The sequence below is a fragment of the Oncorhynchus kisutch genome, linkage group LG1 (genome assembly GCF_002021735.2).
Source record: "Oncorhynchus kisutch isolate 150728-3 linkage group LG1, Okis_V2, whole genome shotgun sequence".
NCBI classification, from domain to species: Eukaryota; Metazoa; Chordata; class Actinopteri; order Salmoniformes; family Salmonidae; genus Oncorhynchus; species Oncorhynchus kisutch.
The window spans coordinates 53,783,359-53,797,537 of NC_034174.2; the positions used below are offsets into that span (position 1 = coordinate 53,783,359).

At 40.8% G+C, this 14,179-nt stretch overlaps 1 protein-coding gene across 2 annotated transcripts in view; it reads right to left on the reverse strand.

Moving 5' to 3' along the window:
• The window catches only part of LOC109891299 (cadherin-22), a 121,940-nt gene that overhangs the window by 64,377 nt on the left and 43,384 nt on the right, over positions 1-14,179 (reverse strand). For both annotated transcript variants that reach the window (XM_020483733.2, XM_031827054.1), the window contains 3 exons: positions 11,566-11,753; positions 6,954-7,210; positions 3,681-3,817 (listed from right to left, as the gene is read on the reverse strand). In XM_020483733.2, coding sequence (XP_020339322.1) covers positions 3,681-3,817; positions 6,954-7,210; positions 11,566-11,753 — 582 coding nt within the window. The remainder of the gene's footprint in view (positions 1-3,680; positions 3,818-6,953; positions 7,211-11,565; positions 11,754-14,179) is intronic.

The window sequence follows — 14,179 nt, forward strand, 5'->3', positions numbered from 1 at the left end:
GAAATGTGAGTTATTGATCTGTCATTCTCAGTGTAAGCATGTTTTAGAAACGGTAGATCTATTCTATGTGCGTTATTTTTATGCATCCTTTTCTTATAGGTGCACTATGCAGAAATGCTTCGCCATTTACTGGTTGCTAAAATTCTATACTGAACAAAAATATAAACAAAACATGTAAAGTGTTGGTCCCATGTTTCATGTGCTGAAATAAAAGATCCCAGAAATGTGCCATTTACACAAAAAGCTTATTTCTCTCAAATTGCGTGCACAAATGTATTTACGTGCCTGGAAATGAGCATTTCTCATTTGCTAAGATAATCCATGCACCTGATAGGTGTGGCATATCAAGAAGCTGATTAAACAGAATGATCATTACAAAGGTGCACCTTGTGCTGGGGACAATAAAAGGCCACTCTAAAATGTGCAGTTTTGTCATACAACACAATGCCACTAAGTTTTGAGGGAGAGTGCAATTGACATTTTGACTGCAGGAATTTCATGTTCATTTCTTTACCATAAGCCACCTCCAACTTCGCTTTAGAGAATTTGGCAGTACATCCAACCAGCCTCACAACCGCAGACCACGTGTAACCACGCCAGCCCAGGACCTCCATATCCAGCTTCTTCACCTGTGGGATCATCTGTGACCCGCCACCTGGACAGCTGATTAAACTGAGGAGTATTTCTGTCTGTAATAAAGCCCTTTTGTGGGGAAAACTTATTCTGATTGGCTGGCCCTGGCTTCCCAGCCTATGCCCTCCTAGGCCCACCCATGTCTGCACCCCTGCCCTGTCATGTGAAATCCATAGATTAAGGCCCGATTTCCTTCAATTCAGTAAATGTTAAAATTGTTACATGTTGCTTTTATATTTTTGTTATGTATAATAGTTTGCCTAGTTTCAGTTTGTGAGAAAACTGAAATACAGTACATTTTCCATAACCAGAAATATTGTATTTCCAGCTGTTTGAAGCTGGTGTACAAAAGCAAAAGCAAAAGACGCAAAAACTAAACTTAAGAAGACAAAGCATAGAAATAGAGGACAAGCTTTCAATGAGAATGACAGATCTATAAATCACACCTCTATGTGAATTTGGTCGAGTCATCCAAGAAGTTACATATTGTAGCTTTAAGTTTAGTTTTTCAGTCTTTTACTTTGGGTTTTGTACACCAGCTTCAAACAGCTGAAAATACAATATTTTTGGTTATTGGAAATATATTTCACAGCGGTTTAGATGGTACAATGATTCTCTACGCTACACATTGCTTGTTTTGTCACGTACACTGAAATTAGGCCAACTATTGGAAATTTTAACAACCAGGAGATTGCGGACCGAATTCGGCATGTTGCAACTTTAAGGGGGAAACACAAATACCAAGAGATGTAGAATTCAGTGTTGTTGTGCTGTAATACTTTCTTTCATCCTGTGCCTGTGCGGACAGGTAGGTATTACTAGCCAGATGCAGAATGCAATCTCTTGTGCTTTGAATACAATCCCAAAATCACATCTGTCGAAGATTAGAAAAAGTACTGAGTGAATGCCCGTCCCTCCTCTTTGCTCCCCTAAGAACTAAACTAAGGAGGGACGGGCATTCACTCAGTACTTTTTCTAATCTTCGACAGATGTGATTTTGGGATTGTATTCAAAGCACAAGAATAGCTTGTCACCAGCTACTCCACAGTCAGGTTATTACATTCTTCATTTTCTTTGCGAATGAAAAAGTATTAGGCGAGACAAAACAACATTACAGGTGTTCTGCTTTCATGTTGGATTATGTGACAGCTTGGTTGGACGCTGATATTTGTCCGCCAACTGTGATTCCATATCAATATCATAATAATCACATCACGTTAGGCCCATTGATATTTGAAAAAAGAAAACAAAGAAGCTTCAGGCTTGTAATTATGTCAGTTATTATAGGGGCTGGGATGGGTGTTATAAACTGTTATGACATATGCTATGTCATTCTCATGACAGTGTTATGTATCATGGCCCTGTGTCAGCCTCTCCATCAAAGGCTTATTAACGATTCTGAAAAACACTTTACTTAAAACATCCAGGTAAAATGCTTTAAAAACGTGTTAGAAGCATGTACTGTATGAGCGTTTACAATATCTTATAAATGGGGTAGTTTGGGTTCTGGATGCTGATTGTCTGAAAGCTATTGTATATCAGACATTATAAACTGGGTGGTTAGAGCCCTGAATGCTGATTGGCTGACAGCCGTGGTATATTAGACCGTATACCACGGGTATGACAAAGCATTTATTTTTAATGATCTAATTACATTGGAAACCAGTATATAATAGCAATAAGGCACCTCGGGGCTTTGTTGTATATGCACAATATACCACGGCTAAGTGCTGTATCCAGGCACTCCGCAACAAGAACAGCCCTTAGCCGTGGTATATTGGCCATATACCACACCCCATCAGGCCTTATTGCTTAAATATACCACAGGTATGATGCAAAAATTATTGTTTATTGTTCAAATTATGTTGGTAAGTTTATAATAGCAATAAGGCACCTCAAGTGTTTGTGCTATATGGCCAATATACCACGTCTAAGTGTTGTGCAAAAGGTGGCGCTACAAAGTATTAACTTAAGGGGGCGGAATAATTTTGCACGCCCAATTTTTCAGTTTTTGATTTGTTAAAAAAGTTTGAAATATCCAATAAATGTCGTTCCACTTCATGATTGTGTCCCACTTGTTGTTGATTCTTCACAAAAAAATACAGTTTTATATCTTTATGTTTGAAGCCTGAAACGTGGCAAAAGGTCGCAAAGTTCAAGGGGGCCGAATACTTTCGCAAGGCACTGTATTTCTATAACATACAGTTAGGGCTATGTTTTTACAATTGCAGATGCAATATGTAACTTTTTGGGCAACTGACCAAATTCACATAGAAATGTGAGTTATTGATCTGTCATTCTCAGTGAAAGCATGTTTTAGAAACGGTAGATCTATTCTATGTGCGTTATTTTTATGCATCCTTTTCTTATAGGTGCACTATGCAGAAATGCTTCGCCATTTACTGGTTGCTAAAATTCTATACTGAACAAAAATATAAACAAAACATGTAAAGTGTTGGTCCCATGTTTCATGTGCTGAAATAAAAGATCCCAGAAATGTGCCATTTACACAAAAAGCTTATTTCTCTCAAATTGCGTGCACAAATGTATTTACGTGCCTGGAAATGAGCATTTCTCATTTGGAAACCAGTATATAATAGCAATAAGGCACCTCGGGGCTTTGTTGTATATGCACAATATACCACGGCTAAGTGCTGTATCCAGGCACTCCGCAACAAGAACAGCCCTTAGCCGTGGTATATTGGCCATATACCACACCCCATCAGGCCTTATTGCTTAAATATACCACAGGTATGACGCAAAAATTATTGTTTATTGTTCAAATTATGTTGGTAAGTTTATAATAGCAATAAGGCACCTCAAGTGTTTGTGCTATATGGCCAATATACCACGTCTAAGTGTTGTATCCAGGCACTCTGTGTTGTGTCTTGCCTAAGAACAGCCCTTCGGCGTGTTATATTGGCCATATATTTATATCGCCACACTTCCTTAGGCTTTATTGCTTAGTTATATAAGGCTTATGATATGTCATGTATTTCAATGCATACCATGCAATACAACATTATTTATAGTACTGTAGCATTTACCTGCTTCCACTGCCATCACAGTAATGTTGTGCCAGCCAGCCGTCTCTCGGTCCAGAATATTGCCCAGCGTGATGGCACCCGAAACTGGATCAATGTGGAAGATCTGCTCCTGGTCCGTACTCTGGTCAATAGAGTACCTGGTAGGGAGAGTGAGAAAAAAGGGGAATACATAATTGAATGGGGAGTCCATCTGCAATACTTTTTTAGTGGCGCCCTAACACTGTGGCCCATGGGGATATTGCCAGTTGCATTTGACATCAGGTTATGGCTTCACATTAGCATTTTCAAGTGGGAAACTGTGAGCCAGATTCAGAGGACGATGAAAATAATGATGCATTTAGCCAATGTGCTTGTTTCCCTACTGCACCTTTGTCCCCAAACATGTCTGCGGCTTCAGCCCTTGCTGGAGAAAAAACATTATAATTAATATTTAATGCTGCACTCCAATGAAACCAAAATACATTTGCACATCCTTGTGGTTGGCTACTCAAGGACCATTCAGGAGAGTACAGAGCCAACAAAATACGATGAGTAGTTTCTTTCTTTTTCAGCAGGCTTGTATGCCCATCGGGACTTTAATTAAATATTATGAGGATCATCAGTTTCATTTTCTACCTTTTCCACACAAAGCTCATCAAAGGGATTGGTCGGGTCTTTGTACATGCCATATAAGATTGCCAAAACGGCTACAGCGAGATGAGCTTCTTATAGTCTAGGTTTGGAGAGCATACTGCATCCACAGTTAGATTATTCTAGTCATATTACATTAGTCTGCCTGTTCTACATTTTACATTTTTTGTCATTTAGCAGATGCTCTTATCCAGAGCGACTTACAGTTACTGCATTCATATTAAGATAGCTAAGTGGGACAACTACATATCACAGGCATAGAAAGTACACTTTTCCTCAATAAAGTAGTTACGGGGGGGAGGGGTCAAGTGCATCTACTGGTTCAGGTTTTTATTTCTTATTTTAGAGATGAGGAGGAGGATTATTTCAGATTTGAAGAGGTAGGGTTTCCGATGTCTTCAGGAAGATGGGCAGGGATTCTGCTGTCCTAGCTTCAGGGGGAAGCTGGTTCCACCATTGGGGTGCCAGAACAGAGAAGAGCTTGGACTGAGCTGAGAGGGCGCTGCCCTCCCGTAGGGGTTTTGATGGCCAAGAGACCTGAGGTGGCAGAACGGAGTGCTCGGGTTGGAATGTAGGGTTTGAGCATAGTCTGAACGTAGGGAGGGACAGTTCCTCTTGCTGTTCCGTAGGTTCTGAATCTGAATCGAAGCTGTAATGTTTATACCAAACATACTATATTAATAAACGGTATTACTAAACTTGAAAATCTATCATTAAAATATGTTTTTATTTATGCACGAATTGGGAATAAACTGTGACACCTACACAATAATGATGTAAATTACATGTAAATTACATTACAATTACAGTGGGGCAAAAACGTATTTAGTCAGCCACCGATTGTGCAAGTTCTCCCACTTAAAAAGATGAGAGAGGCCTGTAATTTTCATCATAGGTACACTTCAACTATGACAGACAAATGAAAAAAATCCAGAAAATCACATTGTAGGATGTTTTATGAATTTATTTGCAAATTATGGTGGAAAATAAGTATTTGGTCAATAACAAAAGTTCATCTCAATACTTTGTTATATACCCTTTGATGGCAACACAACTACCCATACACATCAGTTTCAAGACGCCATTACATCTTCCCCAGTCGATAATGAGCCAAACAAAGAAAAGCTTGGTCAGCTTTTGTGTCCAGATGCTGTATTCATTCCTCTGGGCCTCTTAACCCCTTGGTACAGCTAGTACCAGGCAATGGCCACCAATGCCCAGTTGGTGCAGGGTGGCAGGGGTGTGGGCGAGTGATGTCCCCTGGGCACCGGGCACCTGGGTTAGTTCCATCCAATAGAGATGATTAAAGTGGTACAGATGGGCACGGCACCGCGCCAACACTCAGGCGGCGGCACTGCCATTGTGTTGTACTTTGTTACACCTGGAGCACTTTCAGTTCAGCCTCATGCATTTTTAATACAGGTAATTTGAACAGCCTGTGTGAGTCGGTGTACGTGAAGCTCTGTTCATCGCACTTGACTAGCCTCTTTTATTCTTCCACCAAAGACCTAAGAGGCTCTGGCACAAAATAATAGAATTTTGCTCATAAATAGGGATCTGATCGAACTCAAAGCCGTGTGAGATATTGATGAACCCTCTAGCACGGTTATCAGTCAATGCGGTAGCCTTCGGTAATAAAATGGATGAATCAATGTATTCATGATATATATTGTTGTTATGAAGTGGTGTCTTCCTATAGTGCGTTTATTACCATTGTTTTGATTGAAATGTCAGTCCCAAAGTCCATGTACGCTCCATGACAAACTGGGATGGTTGTTTCTATCGGGGCTCATTGCAACGTGTGTTTGTTGATATAAGATGACATTTGCATCAGCAGTGCTAGTGAATATCTTATAATTACTTGTGTATAAATGCAGTCACGTAGTCCTTATTTGGGGTCTTTAATTTTACATGAAATTGCACAAATAAAGGGTCATTTGTAGCTACAGTATAAACAAGTTTCTATTTGTTGAAAGTTCTACTTCTTTACTCGTGAACCATACATTATACTAATAGCATATCTTATTATACACTCTTAGAAAAAAAAGTGCTCCCGAGTGGTGCAGTTGTCTAAGGTACTGCATCTCAGTGCTAGAGGTGTCACTACAGACCCTGGTTCGATCCCGGACTGTATCACAACGGGTCGTGATTTGGAGGCACACAATTGGCCCAGCGTCGTCCGGGTTAGGGGAGGATTTGGCCGGGATAGGCCATCGTTATAAAATAAGAATTTGTTCTTAACGGACTTGCCTAGTTAAATCAAATAAAACATCTAGAACCTAAAATGGTTCTTCGGCTGTTCCCATAGGAGAACCATTTGAAGAACCCTTTTTGGTTCCAGGTCAGAACCCTTTTGTTTCTAGGTAGAACCCATTAGGGTTCCATGTAGGACCCTTTTCTTGCATCATACAACATAATAAAAAACATGTTAGTATGTAGGTGACTAAAAACATTGAACACCACACATGGCTGCTACTGTAGGATGTATCATAGAAAAGCTATTTTCAAGTGAAAATGCATTTTCTCAATAATTTTTGATGGTAGGCCACCCTGACAGGTTTCACTGTACATTATGATCAAATAGCCACAGTAGCCTACTTGGACACTGGGAAACGCTGTCACAGTGGGATCCATGATCCATACCTGACAGGCGCGTTCTCCATGTCCGGGTCCTTGGCAGTCACAGTGCCCACCAGCGCCCCTAGCCTAGCATCCTCCTGGACCTCCAAGATGGTTCCCTCAGCAGGGTGGAAGACAGGCGGCTCATCAATGTCGTTTACACTGACCCGCACGATGGTCTGGTCCCGAAAAGAACCCAGCTCCGAAAAGCGGGGGTCTACGTGCTTGTTGACAGCCTCCACCACCACGTTGTGTGTGCGCTTGCTCTCAAAGTCCAATGCCTTAACAGAGCACAAACAGAGAGGAGCTAAAGCAGTGACATGTCACAAAGTGTGCCTACGTGTAAGCTGAACAGGTATAAGCACTCCTTCATACCTAAACAGCAATAAGTACATCTGAGCTGTGGTAGTATGCCACTGACATAATGTGTAAGGGCAGTTTACAGTATATTGCACACTGGGTGTACAAAACATTAAGAACACCTTCCAAATATACCCCCCCACCCACTACCACCACCAAGAACAAACTAAATTTGTCGGGGCATGGTCTCTCCAAGGTGTCGAAAGCGTTCCACAGGGATGCTGGTCCATGTTGACTACAATGCTTTCAACACTATTGGGTGGTGGAACCTTCTTGATACACACAGGAAACGGTTGAGCGTGAAAAACCCAGCAGCATTGAAGTTCTTGACACAAACAGGTGCGCTTGGCACCTACTACCATACCCCGTTCAAACGCACTTAATAAATATTTTGTCTTGCCCATTTACCCTCCGAATGGCACACATGCACAATCTTCTTTAACCTGTCTCATCCACACTGATTGAAGTGGATTTAACAAGTAACATCAATAAGGCATCACAGCTTTCACCTGGATTCACCTGGTCAGTTTATGTCATGGAAAGAACAGGTGTTCTTTATGTTTGGTACACTCAGTGAATACAGTGCATTTGGAAAGTATACAGAGCCCTTGACTTTTTCCACGTTTTGTTACATTACAGCCTTATTCAAAAATGGATGGAATTGTATTTTTAATGACGAAACAATAATAGTGACGAAACAAAAACAGGTTTTTAGAAATGTTTGCAAATGTATTAATATTTCGCATTCAGACCCGTTACTCAGTACTTTGTTGAAGCTCCTTTGGCAGCGATTACAGCATTGAGTCTTCTTGGGTATGACGCTATAAGCTTGAAACACCTGTATTTGGAGAGTTTCTCCCATTCTTATCTGCAGATCCTCTCAAGCTCTGTCAGGTTGGATGGGGAGCATCGCTGCACAGCTACTTTCAGGTCTCTCCAGAGATGTTCGATCGGGTTCATGTCAGGACACTAGCTGGGCCACTCAAGGACATTCAGAGACTTGTCCCGAAGCCACTCCTGCTTTGTCTTTGCTGTGTGCTTAGGGTCGTTGTCCTGTTGGAAGGTGAACTTTCACCCCAGTCTGAGGTCCTGAGCGCTCTGGAGCAGGTTTTCATCAAGGATCTCTCTGTACTTTTGTCTATTCATCTTTCCTTAGATCCTGACTAGTCTCCCAGTCCCTGCCACTGAAAAACAATCCCAACAGCATGATGCTGCCATCACCATGCTTCACTGTAGGGATGGTGCCAGGTTTCCTCCAGACGTGACACTTGGCATTCAGGCCAAAGAGTTTAATCTGGTTTCCTCAGACCAGAGAATTTTGTCTCTCATGGTCATGTGCCTTTTACTGAGGAGTGGCTTCCCTCTGGACACTCTACCACAATGGCCTGATTGGTGGAGAGGTCCTTCTGAAAGGTTCTCTCATCTCCACAGAGGAACTGTCTGGTCACTTGGTAACATCCCTGACCAAGGCCCTTCCTCCCCCAATTTCTCAGTTTGGCCGAACGGTCAGCTCTAGGAAGAGTCTAGGTAGTTCCAAGCATCTTCCCTTTAAGAATGATGGAGGCCACTGGGTTCGTGGGGACCGTCAATGCTGCAGAAATGTTTTGGTACCCTTCCCAAGAGCTATGCCTCGACACAGTCCTGTCTGTGAGCTCACAATTCCTTCGACCTCATGACTTTTGTTTTTACTATGACTTGCACTGTCAACTGTGGGACCTTATGTAGACAGGTGTGTGCCTTTCCAAATCATGTCCAATCAATTAAATATACCACAGGTGGACTCTTATAAAGTTGTAGAAACATGTCAAGTATGATCAATGGAAACCTGGATGCACCCGAGCTCGATTTTGAAACTCACAGCAAATGGTCTGAATACTTATGTAAATATTTCTAAAAACCTGTTTTCGGCTTTGTTATTTTGGGGTATTTTGTTTAGATTGATGAGGAATTTGTTTAATTTAATCCATTTCAGAATAAGGCTATAAAGTAACAAAATGTGGAAAAGGGAAGAGGTCTGATGTGTGCGAGACATGTACAATGTCTATGACATGGGTAACGTGCAATGCATGTATTATGTTGAGGTTGTAATGCACATTGATTATTTTGTGTACAGCAGCACTGTGTGTCTAAGACCATGATCCCCTCAGGGACAGTAAAGTTAATTATATTTTATTCCATCATGCTTGCGAAAGTATTCACCCCCTTGGCATTTTTCCTATTTTGTTGCCTTTACAACCTGGAATTAAAATTGATTTTTGGGAGGTTTGTATCATTTGATTTACACAACATGCCTACCACTTTGAAGATGCAAAATATTTTTAATTGTGAAACAAACAAGAAATAAGACAAAAAAACTGAAAATGTGAGGGTTCATAAATATTCACCCCCGAAGGTCAATACTTTGTAGAGCCACCTTTTGCAGCAATTATAGCTGCAAGTCTCTTGGAGTATGTCAATATACGCTTGGCACATCTAGCCACTGGGATTTTTGCTCATTCTTCAATGAAAAACTGCTCCAGCTCCTTCAGGTTGGATGGGTTCCGCTGGTGTACAGCAATCTTTAAGTCATAGCACAGATTCTCAATTGGATTGAGGTCTGGGCTTTGACTAGGCCATTCCAAGACATTTACATGTTTCCCCTTAAACCACTTAAGTGTTGTTTTAGCAGTATTCTTAGTGTCATTGTCCTGCTGGAAGGTGAACGTGAAAGGTCCCAGTCTCAAATCTCTGGAAGACTGAAACAGGTTTCCCTCAATAATTTCCCTGTATTTAGCACCATCCAGCATTTCTTCAATTCCAACCAGTTTCCCAGTCCCGGCCGATGAAAAACATCTCCACAGCATGATGCTGCCACCACCATGCTTCACTGTGGGGATGTTGTTCTCGGGGCGATGAGAGATGTTGGATTTGCGCCAGACATAGCGTTTTCCTTGATGGCCAAAAGCTCAATTTTAGTCTCATCTGACCAGAGCACCTTCTTCCATATGTTTGGGGAGTCTCCCACATGCCTTTTGGCAAACACCAAACATTTTTGCTTACTTTTTTCTGGCCACTCTTCCGTAAAGCCCAGCTCTGTGGAGTGTACAGCTTAAAGTTGTCCTATGGACAGATACTCCAATCTCCACTGTGGAGCTTTTGCAGCTCCTTCAGGGTTATCTTTGGTCTCTTCGTTGCCTATCTGATTAATGCCCTCCTTGCCTGGTCCATGTGTTTTGGTGGGCGGACCTCTCTTGGCAGGTTGTCATATTATTTCCATTTTTAATAATGGATTTAATTGTGCTCTGTGGGATGTTCAAAGTTTCATATGTTTTTTTATAACCCAACCCGGATCTGTACTTCTCCACAACTTTGTCCCTGGCCTGTTTGGAGAGCTCCTTAGTCTTCATGGTGATGCTTGCTTGGTGGTGCCCCTTGCTTAGTGGTGTTGCAGACTCTGGGGCCTTTCAGAACAGGTGTATATATACTGAGATCATGTGACAGATCATGTGATACTTAGATTTCATACATGTTGACTTTATTTAACTAATGATGTGACTTCTGAAGGTAATTGGTTGCACCAGAGCTTATTTAGGGGCTTCATTGCAAAGGGGGTGAATACAAACGCACCACTTTTCTGTTTTTGAAACAAGTCATTGTTTTAATTTCACTTCACCAATTTGGAATATTTTGTGTATGTCCATTACATGAAATCCAAATAAAAATCTATTTAAATTACAGGTTGTAAAGCAGCAAAATAGGAAAAACGCCAAGGGGGGTGAATACTTTTGCAAGGCACTGTGGTTTGCCAGGTGAATGGTTGTCAAAAGTCTCTGGTATATGAAATCTTTACCTTCCAAGCAATCAGTTAAGATTAATGACAATATATGAAAACGTTCTGATGTGAAAGAATGTAATGATTTCCTTCCCACACAGTCAATTAACAGATTGGTTCAACTTAATTAAGATTATATATAATCAAGACAATCAGGAATTAGAAGGATCATTCTGAAATTAACACTTGTAATTGCTGTGACGATAGACTGAACTTCTATATGCTTTACAAAATATCACATTACTGGCACATTCTTTGTTACAGAAAGTAGAATGTTTTGTACTGTAAGCTTTTGCTTCATGTAGGCACAGATCTTAGATCACTGTTTAGGGGCAACTGTATCCTACTCTAACCTTGTGTAAAAGTTACCCGTAGACATAGATTTAGGATCAAGCCTTATCAAATGCGAATCAAATCAAATCCTAACTATAACCATTAGGTGGAAAAGCTTAATTTTACTCCCACCTTTTTGATGGTGATGATGGCCTCTTGCGTGTCACTGTCGGTGGTGACTTTGAAGAGTTCCCCGCCCTCCTCATCTTTGATCAGGTAGCTCATGTCTGTGTTCTCCCCCATGTCCGCGTCCGTGGCGATCACCCTCCCCACCGGCGTCCCCACGGCTGCCCCCTCAGACATTGAAAACTGGTACATCTCTGAAGAAGAGGAGTGGGGAGGTGGAGAAGGTGGAGGGAGACATTTGTGTAAGAAGAGGAGAGAAGGTGGAGGAGGTGAAGATTAGGGGAAGCATGAGGAGAAGGAGGAAGATGAGGAGGAAGATAATATTTGGGAGGGAGAATAGGAAGGAAGGAAGAAGAGAAGTTGATGATGAAGACGGTTGGTAGGTGGAGGAAGAAAGACAGATGCCTTCAATACACAAGCCCACAATTTACTCTATGTATGAGCACTTCCATAATCAGCAAAAAGAGAATTCACCCAGGATCTTTATTCTGTAGAGACAACAACCTAGTGACTCATGCATCCATCCACCCCCAGTGTTTGACCCATAATCCCATTGGTACTCACGATTCAATGCCCTATATCTTTAACTAAAGCCTAAAGGAATGTGTGTGTCCACAGGCGTGAAGGAAGCTAAAGTAACTGCACTGCCTAAAAAGAGTAAAGCACCCTTTGCTGGCTCTAACTGCCTCCCAATTTGCTGCCTGTTCTTAATGAACTAATGGTGAAGATTGTGTTTGACCAAATAGAATGCTATTTTTCTGAGAACAAGTTAAAGTAGGGATAGGCGTCCTGTCAACAGGGCAGTTTTAAATCATGCAGTGCCGTGTGTCACGATCGCAGATTTTAGAGAAACAACAAATATCGGTACATATAAGTCTCTTATATCGGCTGAAAGCTTACATTCTTGTTAATTTAACTTCGCTTTATTTCCACGCGTTCAATTTGTGATTGAACCCCAGGCTGTAGTGGCCCCTTAGATCACTGTGCCACACGAGAGGCCATAAGCCTGAGCTTTTCTAATAAAACTATGTATCCTCTTACCCCCATACAGTATTTTGAAATGGCTAAGAAGTTATAGAGCAGAAAAAAATCATATAGGCGACAGCCAAGAGATGGACTAAATCAGCTTATGTGAGATGAAGAGACTAGAGTCTCATGACTGGAAGAGAAGAAATCAAGTACAACACACTTAAACTCAAGACAGTTATCTGATAAAAGTAATGTTGGTCATCTCATAAGAATGGGAAATGAGGAAAAACACTCACTGCTACTATTCACCAGGGTTGGGATCAATTCCAATTGAATTAGATATTCCAATTCAAATCTTGATTTCACTCATGAAGTGGAGAATTGAATTCGAATTTCAACAATCTTCAAATTATGGAATTGTAATTAGACTGTTTGAATTTTTGACAATGAATTGTAATCATAAAACCTTAAATCTTTGGAATTGAATTGGAATTCAATATGTGTACATTTCCCAATTAGTGTAATTGGTATAGAAAATGTACTGAAGGATTTGTTTTAAATAATTTCAAAATATATTTCTATATGTTCAGTTAGGCTGTCTGAACAGTGACATAATCAGCCTGAAAACATGAGGGAATTTAATTAAAATTGGATTTGTGGAATTGTTGGTATAATATTGAATTGGGAGTATGCATAGATAATAAGCGGTGAGTAGCAGCAGAATAAAAAGGTGGTGGTGGGGGGGGGGGGGGTCAATGTAAATAGTTTGGTGGCGATATTATTATTATTATTTGACCCTGCTGGTCATCTATGAACATTTGCACATCTTGGCCATGTTCTGTTATAATCTCCACCCGGCACAGCCAGAAGAGGACTGGCCACCCCTCATAGCCTGGTTCCTCTCTAGGTTTCCTTAGGTTCTGGCCTTTCTAGGGAGTTTTTCCTAGCCACCGTGCTTCTACACCTGCATTGCTTGCTGTTTGGGGTTTTAGGCTGGGTTTCTGTACAGCACTTTGAGATATCAGCTGATGTAAGAAGGGATTTATAGATACATAAGATTTGATTAACAGACCATGTGCTGGTATTGTGCATGTGGTTTACAAGATAACTACACTTTTAGTTCCACGAAGACGTCAAGTATACACTAGAAAAGGTTCTTACCGTTTCTGAATCATGTACTAGTGTCATAGGTAGGATTTTGTTTCACCAGGAAACACATGTTGAAGACATCCTCATCCTTTTACTGAGGACCAATGTGAAATGTACAATACATATTTATATGTCCATTGTGAAATGGAATTTGTCTATTTTTTGCTCTTGTATAGTACTGCTTTGGTTCAAGTTTGTTCACTTGAGTTTCATTTATAAAAGACACTGAGAAATAAAAAAGAAAAGTATCAGAATTCTAAATTACAGGAAAATGTTGCAGCCTTTTTATTTTCCCAAGGCCCTATTTAAATTCTTTAGACAGACATCCTTCCTTCCTTGTTTCCATAAGCTTAGCAGATATATATAAGTGATTGGATAAGCTTAAGCAAGGTCAGCAACCTATTCATTTCACCAGTTCAGATCTGTTAGTACTCCAAGAAAGGTATGAAGGACGGATGCATTTCTGAAGTATTCAAACAGGACCCTGTATATTGATAACAGG